Source organism: Parasteatoda tepidariorum, chromosome 7 (genome assembly GCF_043381705.1).
Source record: "Parasteatoda tepidariorum isolate YZ-2023 chromosome 7, CAS_Ptep_4.0, whole genome shotgun sequence".
Lineage (NCBI taxonomy): Eukaryota > Metazoa > Arthropoda > Arachnida > Araneae > Theridiidae > Parasteatoda > Parasteatoda tepidariorum.
This window is the reverse complement of record NC_092210.1, coordinates 10,355,818-10,374,432: the sequence shown is the minus strand read 5'-3', so window position 1 is coordinate 10,374,432 and position 18,615 is coordinate 10,355,818. Positions and strand designations below refer to the sequence as shown.

General features: G+C 30.8%; 1 protein-coding gene across 1 annotated transcript in view; it reads left to right on the top strand.

Moving 5' to 3' along the window:
- Positions 1-4,349: 4,349 nt before the first annotated feature.
- The window catches only part of LOC107436614 (uncharacterized), a 23,892-nt gene continuing 9,626 nt past the window's right edge, over positions 4,350-18,615 (top strand). Inside the window, exons 1-8 of the mRNA XM_043047970.2 lie at positions 4,350-4,523; positions 6,513-6,715; positions 8,410-8,560; positions 9,331-9,458; positions 12,123-12,241; positions 14,785-14,945; positions 15,033-15,131; positions 18,130-18,226. Of these exons, the coding sequence (XP_042903904.2) occupies positions 4,350-4,523; positions 6,513-6,715; positions 8,410-8,560; positions 9,331-9,458; positions 12,123-12,241; positions 14,785-14,945; positions 15,033-15,131; positions 18,130-18,226 (1,132 nt within the window). The remainder of the gene's footprint in view (positions 4,524-6,512; positions 6,716-8,409; positions 8,561-9,330; positions 9,459-12,122; positions 12,242-14,784; positions 14,946-15,032; positions 15,132-18,129; positions 18,227-18,615) is intronic.

The following is an 18,615-nucleotide window of genomic DNA, read 5'->3' as shown; positions in this document are numbered from 1 at the left end:
ATTAGGGGGATGTAACAGGATTCAGAAATCGATTGTTTTTTTCATAATTTGATGTGGAGAATAATATGACAGGATTAGAAAAAGTCGAATGGCACATTTCATGGAACCAGTGCAAGGCTGTGAAAGTGTTTTTGCAAACGTTAAGTACACTTTTCGGATTTTCGGTTAAGTACACTTTTCGGTTAAGTACACTTTTCGGGATTTTGTAGGTAATTATTTGCTTTTCTTAATTTATTCATAGTGCATTTAAGAAGTAATTAATTGCTATTGTAAATATTAAAAATGAAGGCTTTTATTTATTATCTACACAGTTTCAAGGAAATTGGCCAAAATTATATTTTTTAGATAAAAAATTTTAAATTAAAGTTACAGTAATCGTAAGTTACAATAAAGTTAAAATAATCGGCCTCTGGCTACGTTATTGTGACCATTCCGTATTTATATTATTTAAATCTATCTTCATTGATTTTTTTTTTAAATCTAATTTTTATATCCATTCTTAAATAACTTCTTCAATCTTATCTAATGGTGTGAATAATTTTTGTAAATTGACCAAAAACAATAACTTATCTTCATTTTGAACATAGTTAGCAATCTTTTTATAACAATTTCAACGTTTTAGTGTAGACAAGTCATAAAACAGATGATTTGATATATCGTTACTTATAAAAATAAACAAGCAAACACAAAGTTAAAATAAATTATTTTAATTAAAAAATAGAATCTTAAATAAAGGATTTTAACACTGTTTTGTTTAATTGGTATTAAGGCCTATAATACTTTTTAATTTATGTTTAACAATTGCACTAAATTCAAATTATGTAAAATAGCTGTTTCAATGACTTAATTAAAAGTGTGTATTTATTATTTAAATAATTGAAGAATATTATTTCATCATTTATTAAGTCAAATTTGATTTTTATCTTATAAATTAGTTTGACATATCAATATTAAGTATAAGCATAGATGCATAGCCATTAATAAGATTTCGGAAATTCAAGGCAAAAAAAGGCACCTTAAAAAATGAGCTCTTGATCTGGTTTTCACGCACTAGGATTAAATATTACTAATGAATTAGTGTAGACTATGCTTTAAGCCATGTTTTATAACTTAAGTCAAAACCTACTTAAGCTGAATAAATATAAAAATTTTTTCGACGGATTTGAATTCTAAGCCCCTGCAAAAATTAATACTACTACCTAGATAGCAAAATAAAGTTTATTTTCACTCGGCAAAAACCTTTTAAAGTAAACCTAAAAAGGTTTGTTATGCGGTTTACGTGTAAACCTTCTATCTCTAAAACGAGATCTGTGACAATCTGCTCTGTTCTACGCACATTAACCCTATCCAAAACCTTGGAAAACAACCTTCTATAACCTTAAATTTTAAGAACCGATAAAAACCTTAAATCGAGGTTGTCTTAGCGTGAAAAAATCTTTCAATTAAGCTAGTCTCAAGGTGAAAATAATCTTAAATCTAGGTAGTTATAAGGTTTCTTTTCGCAATGTCTCGTATTCTCAGCTAAAATCCACCTTGTCTTGAAATTTTAATGGACAATGCAATTTGATCCAATTGCCAGTGTGACGTCAGCTATCAGTGTGACGTCAGCTAACAGCAGTGTAAACGTCATTATGGACCTAAGCGACCATTTTACCTAAGTGACAGTACTTTTTAAAAAAAAATCTTTGAAAAATAATTTTTAATCCTTTTAGGATGAAAGGTTTGAAACTGCAATATTTTTGCTTCATTGAAAAAAGGTTTTTAGCACAAACATTTTCGTGACAATAAAAAGAAAGTTTCGACACAAGGTTGTCGCAAGGTTACATGCTTTTTGGGTACTAATTAGTACTGCGCAAAAATTACAGCTAATAATAATCTTATTATTGGAAAATATGGTTCCTATAGTCAAGCAAGAGAGTGGTCAACATTTTAACCCCTTAATGTTAATTTCGATTTCACGTAATTCGCCATCTGAAAGAAATCGCATTTTCGAAATATCTATTTCTTACGAACCAATTCAAATTTAACCTTCAAATTTTAGAAAAATCCTTTAAAATTACGCCGGTTAAATGGTGTGAAATTATGTATAACTTACTATTCAAAGCTTTTTCAATCCTATGTAAATTAAAAGATAAAATTAAACATAATAATGAAAATTTTGTTTTTCATGGGATTACTTTTGGATAAACAAATTTTATAACTCAGAGACTTCACTTCAATGCTTTCAATTCAGTATCCCAAACGGCAGGCAACCTAACGTTAAAAGTAGTATTTCATTTTTATTTCGTTAGCAAAAAAAGGTTGACTAATGATTCCTTTTTTAAACTAAAAAATAATTTTATTTTGCTTTTACTGTAAACTTTGCTTTTGCCTTTTTTCATTCTAGCCTTGTCTATTCTCAAAAATTTAACATTTTGTTTACGTTAAAAACTTAATGATCAGATCAGCCTTTATTTTTAAAGTGTTAAAGCAAATATATTCACCACTTATCCTAAAAAAGCAAACAAACCCTACCGGAAGTCTTGAGATTCTGACGTCATAGCATTGACATGACTATTTTTTTTNAATTTTTTTTTTTTTTTTTTTTTTTTTTTTTACTTCCCGGATTTGTTTGTATAGATTCGGAATACTCAGTTATTCTGAATTTAATTTTTGTGTGGTAGTTTTGCGAAAAATATGTATTATTCATACTTTAAAATATCAGATGAAGATATGAAAGAAAAGTATTTTGGGAAATTATCCTATATTCACATGCAATTAACTGATCGTTGAGATGTAGATTGACTCAATTTAGTTCACATCAGCAGAAATTCTTCTACCGGAAGTTGAAACAACCTCTAAAAATACTGCCCCTACCGTGGAGAACATGAAACACGATGGGGAATAGGGAGAATAAAGCCTTTGCGAATAAACCTTCTTTCAGTGATGGTCATAAAATCGAAAATGAATCTTGAGATGGTGAATTTATTCTCGGTTTGAGAACGCTTTCTACTCTTGAATTGCGAATGATGATTCATCCTCGATTTCAGAAGGTTTTTCTGATCTCGTTTTGTAAAGACAAAATTTAGAATTACAGAATTTAACCTTCTTCTAACCATCCTTTCCTTTTTCGCTACTGTCACTGACAGCTGGTAATGTCCGCTCGTTACTTTAACTTTACTAAAAGATAACGAAATCTTTCAATTCCTAGATATATTTTTTTCTTATGCATAACAAAAAAAGAGAAATAAATGATATTGTTATTTAATGTATTCAAATCGACCTGCAATCCATCGCCTATATCTTTTAGTACAGCTAATACTGAGGGACACACGTACTTCAAAATGAAATCAGAGAGTTATATTTTGTAAGTCAATAATAAGAAATCTGAAAATAAATTATATGTTATTTATATTTCCGTACTTAGAAAATAGTCATGTATTATATAAATTATTTTTTTTAAAAAAAGTGTGATTAATAATGTATAAAGTATCATGTTATAATCAGTAGTCGGAAGTAGCGCGCTGCAATTTCTGTATTCCCTACTTTTTTTCGTAATTGTTAGTGTAGTGTGCTACTTTTCTTTTTTAAAGTAGTGTACTGTGTAGTGCGATACAAGCAATTGTAGTTTTCAGCGATTCCTCGCAACTATTTTTAAGGTTAGATTAGAAAAGAATCGCTTTCCTAAAGCAACTAAATTTTCGAAATTGATGAGTACAAATCTAAGCAGGTCCGTCAATGGATACAATGAAAAGGACCCTAGGCTGCAACTGAGTTTTAACAGAAATTGCGTATTTAAAATCATGTATAACTAATATAACTAGCCATTACGAAAAATACATAATTACTCACTTTGGTCATACTTTCAAACGTGAATGCACACTCATGAAACATTGATACTATTTGCAAGAAATGGAACGTATTTTCGATGTACTTAATTTCCTAGAGGAAGTAAAAGAGCATTAATCAATCAAAAAATTGCAAGTATTTGATAATTTCGCATTCTTTAAATTAAATATTCGCTGTCGAAAACAGCATACAAAGTGAAGGTTAGTTGAAGGAACAAATTCGAAAAAAAAAATGTTTTGCAATAACAAACTGGAACGTATAAACATTAATACATATTTCATAGTTATTCTTTTATATTTAGCATAAGCCAATTTCTTATTCAAAACCATTTTGAACGTAGGTGTAAATTAAGCTCTCCAACAAAGTTCATCTCCTTAAAACAGTTTGCAGTCACTATATTTAAATAAAAGTAGTAGTAATTAACTACATTTATAAAATAGCTGTAATAAACTGTAAAAATAATGTAGTTTTTTTTTACCACTGGTCATAATATATTATTCATTTTCTTTTCCCAAAAAGTGATGGATGTTATCGATCCAAAGAAAGATTCAGCACAAAATTTGCAATCTCAAGACTCTTCCAACACTTCTTCCGAATCGTTGAAAAGGATATCAAAAACTGTTTTAAATGACATTGAATCCAATGGATTGATGATTGAAGATACGGTAACGAACCAACACATTATGCTATACCAGGTAAGTTGGTATCGGTTTATTTTGCAATGTTAGCTCACCCATTAGATACTTCTAGCACTGTACGCATGCTTGTACTTTTTCAATTCCAACTTTTAGTTTCACTCTCTCCCTATATCTTGCTCAAACTTTCAATCGTTAATAAAATACTTTTTATTCATCCCTCAAGTTCAAACACATTTTTTTTTTGAACTTGTAGTGCATGACACTTGATGTTAATACAGTTTTTTTCAAATATTATTTCATTCATTAAATAGGGATGAGCGAAAAAAGAAATGAATTTTCTGATGGGTTAAGCGGTAGACATTGTTTTAAATTTTACTATAAGTGATTCAGTTTTCACATATTTTAAAGATAATATCAGGGATAATTTCCTACTTATAGCTCTATTTGAGCAAAAAAAATAATTTATTGCGCACATATAAATATTTTATATTCTCTGTGTCAGATAAATTCAATGAAGAACATTACGTGATAGCACGTGTGGTCCACGTCACTAAATTTATACTTTTATAGTTGTCCGATACCATGCGCCTTTTATTTTTTCTGTTCCCACTATTAGTTCACACTTTCCCCATATCTTGTTCAAATTTTAAATCGTTAATAAAATACTTTTCATTCATCCATTCAAGTTCAAATACATTTTTTAAACTTGTAGTGGATGACACTTGGTGTTACTACAGTTTTTTCAAATATTAATTCATATTAAATTAATTAATTAATTTCTGTTTTATATGGAAGAAAAAATTATTGTGATTATTTAATAAAAAGTAACTAAAATAAAATTTTTCATTGTTGATCTAAGTAAGAATTTACTTTAATTTTTTTTTTTTTTTTTTTTTTTTTTTTTTTTTTTTTTTTTTTTTAATATTGTTTGTTTTAGAATGAAATCCTAAAAAAATTTAACACCCTCTGAAATCTTCAATTTTTAAACATGAAGATCTGATTTATACACATTTCATTGTTAATATTACATTTGGAACAAGTAATTCATAGAACTTCTCTATTTAAACAATTGGATACTTGCGAAGGACGTCATCGTAGATAAATTGTGGCATTTGTTGATTCAGAAGCCAATCAGGTTCGACACACATGCTTGACGCGCTTGCAGGTATCAGATTAAATCTGATTTAAATCACATGGTTAGGTATTATCACATCACTTCTTCTCCAGCTGCAAGTACTCAATTATAAATACCATTGTTTCAAGATACAATAGCTTTAAACTCTTTACTCTCACATAAGCTCGTGAAATGTGTAAAAAAGGTAAAAAAAATTAGTAAATGAAAAAGCATTATAACAAAGTAGGTAAAAATATATACTATAGTTAAAATATAGGTTTTATGAAAGCACCTAATGTTGTTAAAAAGCATCTATCTTATGCTTTAACTATAAAAGTATTAAGTAACCAGCGTAAATTTAAACAGCATTATGAAACAATCTGTTTCTTTAAACTTTTAACTTTTAATTTTTGTCTAACTTACGGCTCAGTTTGTTTCATACGATTATGTGTACCCATAAAATTATATCTTCTTAACAAAATAACCACTGCATTTATAAAAATATCAGCATCAAAAAAAATTATAAATGAGAAGCATTTAATCAGTGGGAAGAGCATTCGGGTTCGAATCCCAGCGATGGCTGGTCGATACAAATTCCGCATCCAACTCTCACCGACCACAGTGCTATCGTAAAATATTCTCAGTGGTAGACGAATCATGGGTTATATTCCCCTCGCCACCAGGCTAACCGAGGGAGGTTTTCGTGGTTTTCCTCCTCATGTAACTCAAATGCGAGGTAATTCCATCCAAAAATCCTCCAGGAAGTCAAAAATTCTCTCAAGACTTGATTCAGGGGTTCCCTTGTCTTCTGCATTGGGTTTAAAATTACTCGGCTATGGAGTTGAACACTAGTAGTCGTAAACCCAAAATTGTATCGGCTGTTCAACGACGGTTATTAAATAAAATAATAATTGCTGTGAACTTTTTTTCAGGAAAGAAGAGAAGAAATGAAAGGTGGTAGATGGAAAAAATTAGTTTGGAATGCAGTGATATTCTTAGGTTGTATCATAGGATTTTCCTACCAAACTTATGATTTTCTGCAACATTATCTTACGTATCCCACAACTGTAGACGTGGAAGAAAGCAGCCCTTTTGAAGTCCATCTTCCTGCTATTACTTTATGCAGCAGAAATAGGCAATTTGTATTTCTTTAATTTTGTGTTAAAATGTACTTAAATTTAGTAACTTTTCACTTTTTTTTATGTAAAATTTTAATTTTCTTAAGTAGTGTTTTGTTAATTATTTTAGTAGTGTTTGCTAAGTTTTTTTTAGTTGTATTTACGTTTTTTTTTTAAAGATTTTTTTTAATGTAGAATTTTAAATGCTATAATTCACTTTCTTAAGCAATATATTTCTGACATGGACTTTTTCCTTATTTATTAAAATTTTTTTAAATTTAGTAACTTTTCGCTTTTTATAATAAGTTTTTAATTTTTATTGAAAAAATATGTTTTTAATGTAGAATTAATTATAAATATGATTTTTCTCACTTTCTTTAGCTAGATTCTATTGGTTTCAATTTTCTTATGGAATTTCTGCTACATTGTGCAACTTTCCCTTGAAATTGTAGTATATTTAACTGCTTTATACGGGATTTTTGACTTCTCTTTTTATTATTTCTTTAGCAAGATGTTTCTTTTAGGGCATAGAATTTCATTTCGTTATGCTAAATCTGTTACTTTTTATCTTCTTTAGCAAGATGTTTCTGGTATAGAATTTCAAGAGAAATGCATGGAAATGCATTGAAACATTGATTAAATAAAACGGGGAATGAAACGAAAGAAAAATAATGCATGGTTTGCTACTTTTCATTCTTTTCAAGTTTAAAAATAAGATACTATGTTTGTCAAAAAATGGTGCTGCTAACATGTAAAAATTTAAACAGTGTTTATAAAATAATCAACAACGCGGAGGAGGACAAAAGCAGCAGAGGCCCATACAAATAGAGTGAGTCTAAATAAGCTCAATGCAGTTTTAATGGCCTGAAATTCACCGCAAAATATTATCTTAGAGTTTCTTATCTCTAGTTTGCCATCTTTAGATGCACGCAGTAACTTTTTTTTTTCAAAATTTGTGAAGAAACATCAGTTGGTTCTTGAGCAGAAAGCAGCAAACATTGTTGTCTCTTTCCGTGTTCCTTTAACCCTTTCACGCAGAATTTTTACTAAGCAAATTTTTCATACCTTTTTCATTATTTTGTATTAATTTTGACCAATAAAAGTGAAAAATATTATGTTTAGCATTTATGTAATTTATGATTATGAGATACAATATGAGACACTGGTGCCTTTTTCTGCGTGAAATGTAAATTCTTTGAAGCATGACTCAAGCAACAATAATTTTTCAAACTTGCACTTATTTGCAGTTATTTAGATCTTAAAAAATTATTGAGGATTGAAATCTCTTTAATTTACAAAATTAATTATCGATAAATTTATATGAATGAAAAAAAAAAATGCAAACTACTTTTATAATTCCGATAATCTAACAGATTTTTGAAGTAACTATTAGACCGTTTTTTTTATTTAATTAAAAAGGGAGAAAATATATTTTTTCTGGTAATTACCGCGTTAGAAAAAATATATATAAAAGGACTCCGGTGTCCCATCTACGTCAAAGGGTTAATTGATTTTTTTAAGTCAGTAGTTTCTCGGATACCCGGTATTAAATCACGCACATTAATACAAAATGCTTATACTTATATCAGCTTTGATTCATAGTTCGGAAAATCTTAAAATATTCTCAAGTATGCATTCCAGCGAATTCAGTAAAGTTTAAAAATACTTTTTTTAAGAATATTTTCTATTAAAAGTTTTTTTCTCTGTTTAGATTCAGTCGAATGAAATTCTGTGCCAAACGCAATGCATCATGTACATTTTTTGAGGACTCAAAACTTTTCTGCGATGAATATCCCCGGTACTGCTTCAGTACACGTGCAGAGGAAGGAATGTATCGTAATTATACTGCTATAGAAATGGGAGTAAGTATGTATTAAGCGTTAGAATTTCTTTAATCGATTTATGATACTTTTCCTTTAAAACATGATACTTTTCCTTTTTTTTCCTTAAAACTTTTTCCTTTTGGTTTATAAAACTTTAATTCCTTATTTGTAAGCAATTACGCTGTTATACTGATTCCTTGTGTTACAACTGTCGTCACAGAAGCTTTAGGTTTATAGAATTTTAATTATTTATTTGCAAACTTTTCGCTGGTTTGTTGATTTGTGAGGTTACAACTGTCGTCAAAATAGCTTTTGGTTTACAAAACTTCAATCCTTTATTTGTAAACTGTTTCAACAGTTTATTGATTAAAAATACGCTTTTCCACTTACGTAAAGGATTCACTGTTTCAACCGTTCTTTCACTCGCTGATTTTCTTCCATTCACCGATTCGTCCTTTTACAGTCTTCTCCATTGATTCGCTGATTCACGAACGCGTTAACTCACTTTTTGATTAGTTCATAGATTGATTTTGCCTGTTTATTAGTTAGTTCATCTATTCGTTCATACACTGGTTCACGTCATTTCCACCGCTTAAACTTTTAATCATCATTTACTTTCATAGCCTAGTGGTTTTTTAAAAAAAATATTTATTCGAAGAATTTCGAATCTAAACTTAGTTATTGAACATAAAAGAATTTAGTTTTTAAGAAAAAGCCTATTGTCTTGTCTTTTTTTTAGAATTAATAGTCTTTTCTTTAAGGAATAAACAGTAAAAAATAAAAATTTAACTGTATGAACACATTTGCAGGTACCAAAAAGGGATGAATACTATCAATTGACAGACTCGAAATCTTGGCCCGAAGCTGTTGAGTTTTTTCCGAGAATGTATATTGGTTGCGAGATGTCATACGGTAGTCGCAGTGCAAAGAATTGCAGGTAAGAAATGAGTAATGAGTATTAACAAGTTGAATACCATGGGAGTCACCGGTGACCGGCACTGAGTTTGTTGGTAGCGCCACGGGGGTCACCTGTGAAGCCAAAATTATTGAAAACACATAATTCGAGTAAACCGAAAGTTCTGTTTGGTGGAAAATAAAACCAAGTCAGGCCGAAAAAAATACACAAGTTCTACTGCCGATGGAAAAATTAAACGGCTATGCCTTCAAGATAGAAAAATTTCATCAGATGTCATTAGATGTGAAATGAATGCAGCGGGTATTGCAGTAAGTTCAAGAACAATAAGAAGAAGGTTATCAGGATTTGGACTACAAGCTAGAATTCCAAGGAAAAAAACATATTTAAATCAAAAGCAACTCGAAAAACGAGTTAAGTGGGTACACATTAAATGGTCAGGAAATCAATAGAAGCAAGTTATCTGGAGCGATGAGAGTAAAATATCGCTCTTTGGTAGTTATGGTAGAAAATACTTGAGACGTAGAGTAGGTGAAGCACTTCATCCTGATTAACTACAAAAAACTCAACAAATGTCATGTTTTGGGCATGTATGTCTGCAGATGGTGTGGGCCGAATTCAAGTGATTGCCTGAATGCCAAAAATACATCGAAACTGTCCTGAAGCCGAAATTGATACCTTCCATCAGGGATCTCTTCCCCAACAACGCACCATTTATTTTTCAGCAGGATTCAGCTCCATGCCACACAGCAAAAGTATGCAAAGCATGGTTTCAAAATAAAGGCATAGATATATTACCATGGCCAGGAAACAGTCCTGATCTCAATCCAATTGAAAATTTGTGGTGACGTTTGAAAATTCTTGTACGAAAAAAACGTTCGTCCAATAAAAGACAAATTATTGAAGCTATAATTGATTCTTGGCACCATGTGATTACGAAAGATGAATTTCAAACTCCCGTTCACTCGATGAAAAGACGCTGTGAAGCTGTCTTAAAAAATAAGGGTTATCCTATTAAGTATTGATTGTGTAAGTATCACTTTAAAAAAATGCAAATCTAAGATAGATCTTACTGTTAGTTGCCTAACTTTTTTGCAATACAGATATTGTAATACTGTATTTATTATTAAATTCTACGTTAAATTACCTTCAATTTGATATATAGAGGTTTGTATTTAAGTGAAAATTAATATATTCTACAAGCTCACAAAGTTGAAAACATGAAACTTTCAAAAAATGTCCTCACTTTTGGCCACCACTGTACATTGGTATCCTCAGGATGCCAAAAATCAGTAGTGTATTTCTTAACTATAGCTGAGATGATTTTAAAAAAATATTATGGCAAATTTTACAAAAATTTAGACATGTAGTTAATAACTTTCTAGTTTATAACTCTTTAAATAAGCCTTTTTAAGCATTAGAATGCACTGCCATAAAATAAATGCACAGCATAATCAAATTTTGTATAATTTGAAAACGCAGTAAGTTATTTTTTTGTACTTTTACATTATTTTATCTTATCCAAATATTTTTAAATTTGTAACAATGTTTTTATTCAATAGACCCTTATTTTAAATGGCATATGTAATATCGCCTAACCATGGCCAAGAATCTGACCTCGTTTTACAGGGCTCTATATCTTAACGGCCAAGGAGGGTATCCCATGTCATTTTTTCTCTTGTTAGATTACTTGGTCTATGCCTCTGAGCTTAAACACCTCTCTCCAAACTTTAACAACACAATCTGTGAGTGAACTTTCAGTCATGATGGACTTAATCAGCACGCCGGTTGTCTAGCACGCTACCGAGCTAGGGATGAATTAGGTACGCTGAAGAGCTAGGGATCGAATTTATGACCCCAAGCTCTCCACCTGTGGAGGCTTTTAATGATAAATGACGCATAGTTCCTTGCAAAACCATACTTTGTTTCGTTTAAGGTCTCAATTTAATTTTTATTTCAATTTTTTTAATCAAGTAACGCATTTCTGTAACTATTTCTTTTCTTGTAATAGTTCAGTGTCATCACGACTCTTTTTTTTTAATTATGTAAAAATAAAAAAACTGAATCTCAAATATAAAAAAGGTTGAACCCCTTAACTAAACTCCTTGCAAATAGAATAGGTGTCTCAAGACTACACGATTTCCTCATTCTCCACATTTTTCCCTTTCTGCTACCTTGGTTTCGGTAAATATGACATTCCAACCTCTCCAGTTTATTTCAAGTTCTTACTGAAACGTAATAAAAAGCATTCCCGCAGCAGCCCGTTTGAGCCACGTTGGGAGAGGGGGGGGTCATGGAGATTACGGCTTCACAACTTCAAGGCCAACTGCATGCTTCTGGCAAGATGGTCAGAAGTGTGCACAGGTTGCCTTTACTTCCCAAACAAACTCGCGCCCATCAATCTAAAATTAAGCAGCCACTGGGGATACCATGGGAGTGAAATGCAAAAATTTGCCGAAACCATGGTAATGGAGAGAGAAAAATGTGGGAAAACCTTGAAACATGAGCAAAACAAATTATTTCTTTCCTACAACTTTTCATATTTTAAATGGGAATTTCTGAACATTGGGAGAGTGACAATAAAGATATTCAAATATTTTTGATCTGTTACATGAACACTCATTCACATTTGACTTCTGTATTTATTTTGAATAATATTCGCGTTGACTTGGTTTCAATTACTTACAGAGACAGTTTAATCCCGACACCATTTACTGATGTTGAAAATTATCCCAATATCTGCATCACCATTGCTTCAGCTACGGAAAAACCAGATTTTGAAGAAGAAATTTACGCGAATTCATTAAGTATGTCTTCAAAATATTTTACAAGCTTTTTTTATTATTGTTTCATTTACGAATGAATCCATGGCATAACCTAGCTTTAAAATATCTCTTTATGTTCTAGTGTTTAAAAATTTCGAAGGATTTTTGAAAATTAGAGCTTCAAAACATCGCAGTGTTTTTTTTTCAGAGAAATCCATGATATAGTTTGTCTATGTAAGTAACTCCCGCAACCATTTGTCTAGTGAGGTAGCTGGGACTATGGTTGCGAGGTTTAACCATTTCAAGTAGGAGTGTTGGGTTAAGACAGGTTACGACTCGGTTCGGCGAGAGAAAAGGAATCAGGGGAGAAAGAAGCCCTCCTCTTTGAAATGCGCTATTTCTTGTTTCCATACCAGCAGATGGCCGCAGACTTCGTGGATAGGGGATTTTTTTCTATCGACAAACTATATCAGACAACTATGCGGCAAGCATGGAATTTTCATTTTCATTTGGTTGACATAGAAATGTTCACTAATTAATTCTTTCTCAAACTCAATAGAAATATTAGTATGGCAAGCTTGTACCCTTAAATATTGAAAAAAAAATCTAATATTTCAGCTTTTACTGAGCTTTTTTCCTTTTTCATTCTACCATTGTTCAGGCTCTCATATGCAGCATTTTGTTTGTGTTGAAAATTTAATGATCAGGTCAACCTTTACTTTTAAGGTGTTAAAATATGCATGTTTAAACCGGCGCAAATAAGCTTCGTTTCAGTGATGGTCATAAAAACTAAAATAAACCTTGAGAAGCAGAATTCATCCTCAATTTGAGAACGCTTTCTGTTCTTAATATAGGAATGATGATTCAACCTTGATTTCAGAAGGTTTTTTCAGCCTTGTTTTGTAAAGACAGATTCGCTCTTTATATAAAAGGGTTGTTTATGCAAGCTTAATGCGAAGCTCAAAACGAGTATGCTAGTATAGATAAACTTAACATTGTTTCAAGCTTGTATGGTTTATCTGCTAATCATTTGCAAACCTTGTTGCTGACATTAAAATCAACATTGTACTGCTATCTGAGTTGCGATGACTTTTTTACGCAATGCAGAAGTTTTAATAAAGAAGTGGATCTATTTTGCAAAATTAGCTTGAACAAGAAACGAGAATGTCAGAAAAAATACCTAGTATTGATTTAAAATCAAATTTTTAAAAAAATATTTTTCAAATGAAAAAATTATTAGACATGTTAAATACTTTTAATGGCTTTTTGAGTGAGTAATAAATTTTCGATCACTTACAAAATTTTGAGCTTAGAATACTAGAATGCTCCACATTTCAGCAGAGCTCTGTGATGGATAGCGACACAATTTTCAAAATTGTTCAGATCAATTCCAGCAAAATTTATTGCCTTTTCATTGCAATAGCTATTTCAAAAATTTTCTAATTAGCTAAAAAGCAGAGTCTGGTGGCTCAGGGAATAGAGCGCGTGCCTCCCATTGAGATGATACAAGATCGAATCCCAGCGTTGGCTGACAAATACATTATCTGCTCTCTGCTTTCCCCGACCACAGTGCTAACGTGCAATATTTTCAGCGATTCCCTTGCCGTGGAGATAACCGTGGGAGGTTTTGTGGTTTTCCCATCCATGGCTTTGTCGCAAATGCTAGTGATGCCATTAAACAATCCTCCATGGTCGTAAAAATTGCAGCCCTTGTCTGAGTTGCGTTCAAAATTACAAGGGTGCCAATAATGTTTGCCCGAAAGTTTTTTTTCTTTGATATAAAGAGAAAAAAAACAAATTTTTTTAACTGGTCGGTAAGCCTCATTTCATACCATTAAAGGTAATAGAATAGACATTAATTGTTACCTCACTTGTCTAGTTAGCAACCATGTAGCGAAGTCAAAAATGTAACTAAGTATAAGCTAGAAATAGACTGCAATTCTAGAAATCTTACTGCTTCGTGTATGATTTCTTTAGTTTCAGCCTGATAAAGTACATAAGACGTTACATTTTTTATACTACAATGCCATAGGTGTAAATTGATACAATCTAAACATCACTCTTTTTAAACACAAAACCTTTATAACTTCTAAACTATTAGGCTTATCTCCCCAAATTGATTTCAATCGACTCAGCGGAAAAACATACACCGAGAAAAAAAAACTCATTTGTCTTAACAGTAATATTTCAGTATCTACTCTTTTTCCACAAAAACCTGAACTTTTTACCACTCACGAAGAGGAGGGTACTTATTAATTTCTTGCTTGGTAGAGTTTTCTGTTTTGAATGACCGGGTAAAAACTCTATTCTTTCTCATTTTTCTTTCCTTAGAAATAGGCTTGATCATTGGTACTAAACCTGAAGACTACTTCTTTCCATTTGATCCAGTTGTTGTGCATGCAGTTGTTTTGGATGACCGGGTTAAAACCCTATTCATACTCCTTTTTTCTTTCCTTAGAAATAGACTTGATCATTGGTACTAAACCCGAAGACTACTTCTTTCCATTTGATCCAGTTGTTGTGCATGCAGTTGTTTTGGATTACCGGGTTAAAACCCTATTCATACTCCTTTTTTCGCTCCTTAGAAATAGACTTGATCATTGGTACTAAACCCGAAGACTACTTCTTTCCATTTGATCCAGTTGTTGTGCATGCAGTTGTTCATAACAGAATGCAGTTAGTAAACCCATTTGTGGAAGGATACGTTATGGAAGGAGGAAAGCAATACAATGGCGATGTTTCACTGGTAATCACTGATTTTATTCAATATTAGTTGACATTAAACTAGAAAATGATTTCATAAAAAAATACTTTTTGCTACTTTCTGCTTCAGAATGAAATTATAAGAATTAAACCACCTTACAGCACCAACTGCTACGACTATGTTTCTTCATGGAGAGCAAATAATGGGACTGGACCTCTAACGCAATCAGTAAGTTAAGTTTTCTCAAAAATCCACTGTCTGATTACCTTAAACTGGAATTAATTTTAAACTACCAGAATTAATTTTAAAGTACCATCTCGTGATTTAAAGTGAACAAATAACTTGTGTATTTTAATTTTAGTACTATCTCGTGATTAAAGGGACGAAGTAACCTGTGTATTTTAAATTTAGAACTATCTCATGATTTTAAGTGAACAAATAACTAATGTATTTCAATTTTAAACTGTATGAAAGTACTATCTCGTGATTTAAAGTGAACAACTAACTTGTCTATTTTAGTTTTAAACTAAATGAAAGTATTATCTCGTGATTTGAAGCGAATAAACAAATTGTGTATTTTAATTTTAAACTATATGAAAGTACTATCGCGGGATTTAAAGTGAACAAATAACTTGTGCATTTTTCGTTATAAAATTTTTTAAAACTGTCTTGTTAGCTATAATTCTCCTTTTCTTTTCTTTTTTTTTTTGTGTATTTCTTGATTCCAAAACAACCCAGTTATCAGTGTAAGATTGATTTTAATGTTAGTAACAACATTTATCACAAAACCCAACAAGGTTTATAAATGATAAGCAAATAAACGATGCAAACTTGAAGCAATGTTTAATTTCACTATGCTAATTTACATGCTATGAGGTTTTCAACACAAGCAAAATGTTGCATACAAGAACCTGGACAAAGATAGAATGAAAAAAGATAAAAACAAGGTTTACAGTACACGCTAAAAGAGGATGATTTTTCTTTTTAATAAAGTTTTTAGCATGCTTTTATTCTATCTTTAAGAAAACAAACTTCGCATACTAATATTTCGATTAAGTTTGAAAATGGATAAATTAGTAAACCTTTTTATGACAACCAAATAAAAATGAAAAATACAAGGTTTGCCTTTAAGTTGTCTACCATCTGGGAATATATAGCTGAAATAACGCTTCAAACAATACAAAGATTGGGTCCCAAATGCTTTTTATTTTAAGTATAGTGATATTTTCCAATAGGGATATTTTTACTGTTAAGGAATGGGCAAAATTTAACAGTGATGAATAGTTGTTATAAAACTACAAGAATCATAAAATTAGCACATTGTTTTTTATTTAACGTTGATCTTTATGACGGTAAAACCTTCGAAAACAAATTTAATATTAGTATTTAGATGCATTAGTGAAAAAAGAAAGCCAAGTTGGTTTGTACGAAGAAATGCAATTTTCATGTGATAACTTTTTATAAACTCTCAATACTTTCTTGAACTCTAATTAAAAAGCCTTCAGTTAAGAATAATCAGTGACAAAAACTTGCACTTATTTGCTGTAAGTAAATATTTTTTATTTTCGGTAAATTATTTCGGTATGTACAACAAATCGTCAATAAGATTTTTTTTTCTGGACATATTCAGGAAATGGCATAGCTATTTAAGAAAAAAGACATAGCGACGTAGCGTTTGAATTTATATTTCAAACTTCTTTTATGAGTATTGTTCTTTTTTTAAGAAACTGTTAATTTAAACTGTGTTTTTAAATTTCTTAATAACCGCGCAATAATTCGTAATAATCGCATTACAAACATAGATTCGTATTGTGATATCGTCCATTTTCATAAATCACTTAAAACATCTATTAAATTTATCATTTTTGTTCTTTTTTAAAAAAAGAATAATAATTTGTAATAATCACGTTATGAACATAAATTTGTAATGTGATATCGTCCATTTTCATAAATCACTTGAAACAGCGTATTAAATTTATCTTTTTTTGTTCTTTATTGAAAAAAAGAACAATAATTCGTAATAATCACATAAATTCGTAATGTGATATCGTACATTTGCAGAAATCACTTGAAACATCTTATTAAATTTATCTTTTTTGAAAAGACTTAAAGAGTCAATAGTTGCTCTCACAAGGTTGCCACGGAAACTAAAATTTTATACTCGTGGTAATAAACTAACGTTGTAAGCATTTCAAAACTCACTTTTTTGATGAAAGATCTGCATACGAAGACATCGTCTAATATATAACATGCGTGATGATCCCGAACCCGAAGACCGGGACTTTGCCCGTAATGATTTGCTCAGTGTTGAAATAAGTAAGAAAAAGCAAAAGCGAAATTCCCCATCTGCACGGTATTTTTTTTACCACAAATTTAACAGTTATTCTATCTAAAACTAATTATCGAATATTATTTTTTTATTTCATCTTACTACATGTATATGTTGCTATAAGTTTAGTAGTATTTACGCAGCAAAACAAAATGAAACGTAAAGTTGTTCACCCGAAACAGTGATCGTGCTTATGGTTTTTATCGACATATTAGTAAATTCTTTTTATTTACATTCGTTTTCTACATTCAATGAACATTTTATAAAAATAATAAGTTTTAAAAAACGAAGTTCAGCTTTGCAATTAAATTCTTCAAACATTAAATATACTATTTTGGATATACATTTATGTCTTGGATGTTAGTTTTGATTGTTTGTTGAATGATTTGATAATTTTCCAACACCTCGTTTATATAAAGAAATAAAAATATTTAGAACGTAAAGAAACTTCCATAAATTTTCTTCCACAAGAAAATAAACTGTAATAGGGAAATTTGCAATGTACATGATGTCAGAATCGTTCCACATAGATGGTTCCAGATGGTTCACATGAATGGTTTTAGATGATGCATACAGATGGTTTCAGAAGGTGCACATAAATGGGTTTAGATGGTGCACATAGATGGTTTCATCGCATTTCTGATATATAGTTTTCTACACATATCCATAATGTCGAATTTATGTCTTACAGTTTTTTTGCGCAATGGTAAAGTAAAGTTGAGAATCCAAAACAGCGGGATTGGCATCACTTACGATTTTTCAACCCGGAGAAAAATATGCGTCTAAATTTTGTAAAGTACTAAAATAACTTATTGAAAGTATGCTTCTAAAACATTAATTGAGTAAATTTAATTTTACATTTTCAGAATGAATTAACTTTTTGTTCAATTTTTAAAGGAGTGTATTGAACATTGTAAATTGACAACTGTCAGATCGTTGGACAAATGTGTTGGTGCCAACATTTTCTATTCTCATACAGAAGAGCTTTGTGAACGTAAGTAATAAATACATAAATAAGTAAAATTTTACAGTCTCATTTGTTTTTGATTTTTAGAGCAAACATCGTTAAGAAATTTTACTTATTAATGTACACTGGTTATCATAAATTAAGGAAAAATCACAAAAATAGCGATAACTCTTTCAAAAGTAAGCCAAACCGTGCAAAATTTGCATATGTTGTCCACTAAGAGTAGCTGAGTAAAATTGCAATATGCAAATTAGTGGCGCTGCACTCGGCTTACGTCATCTGCCTGGAGCATAAAAGTCCAAGTTTGAGAGAAAGCACACAAATTTTACTGTGATTGCGACATTGAAAATCTGAGATAGCCAATTCGTAATAATGACCTCTAGGCATCATTTGCCTGAAGAACTACGATGGAGAGC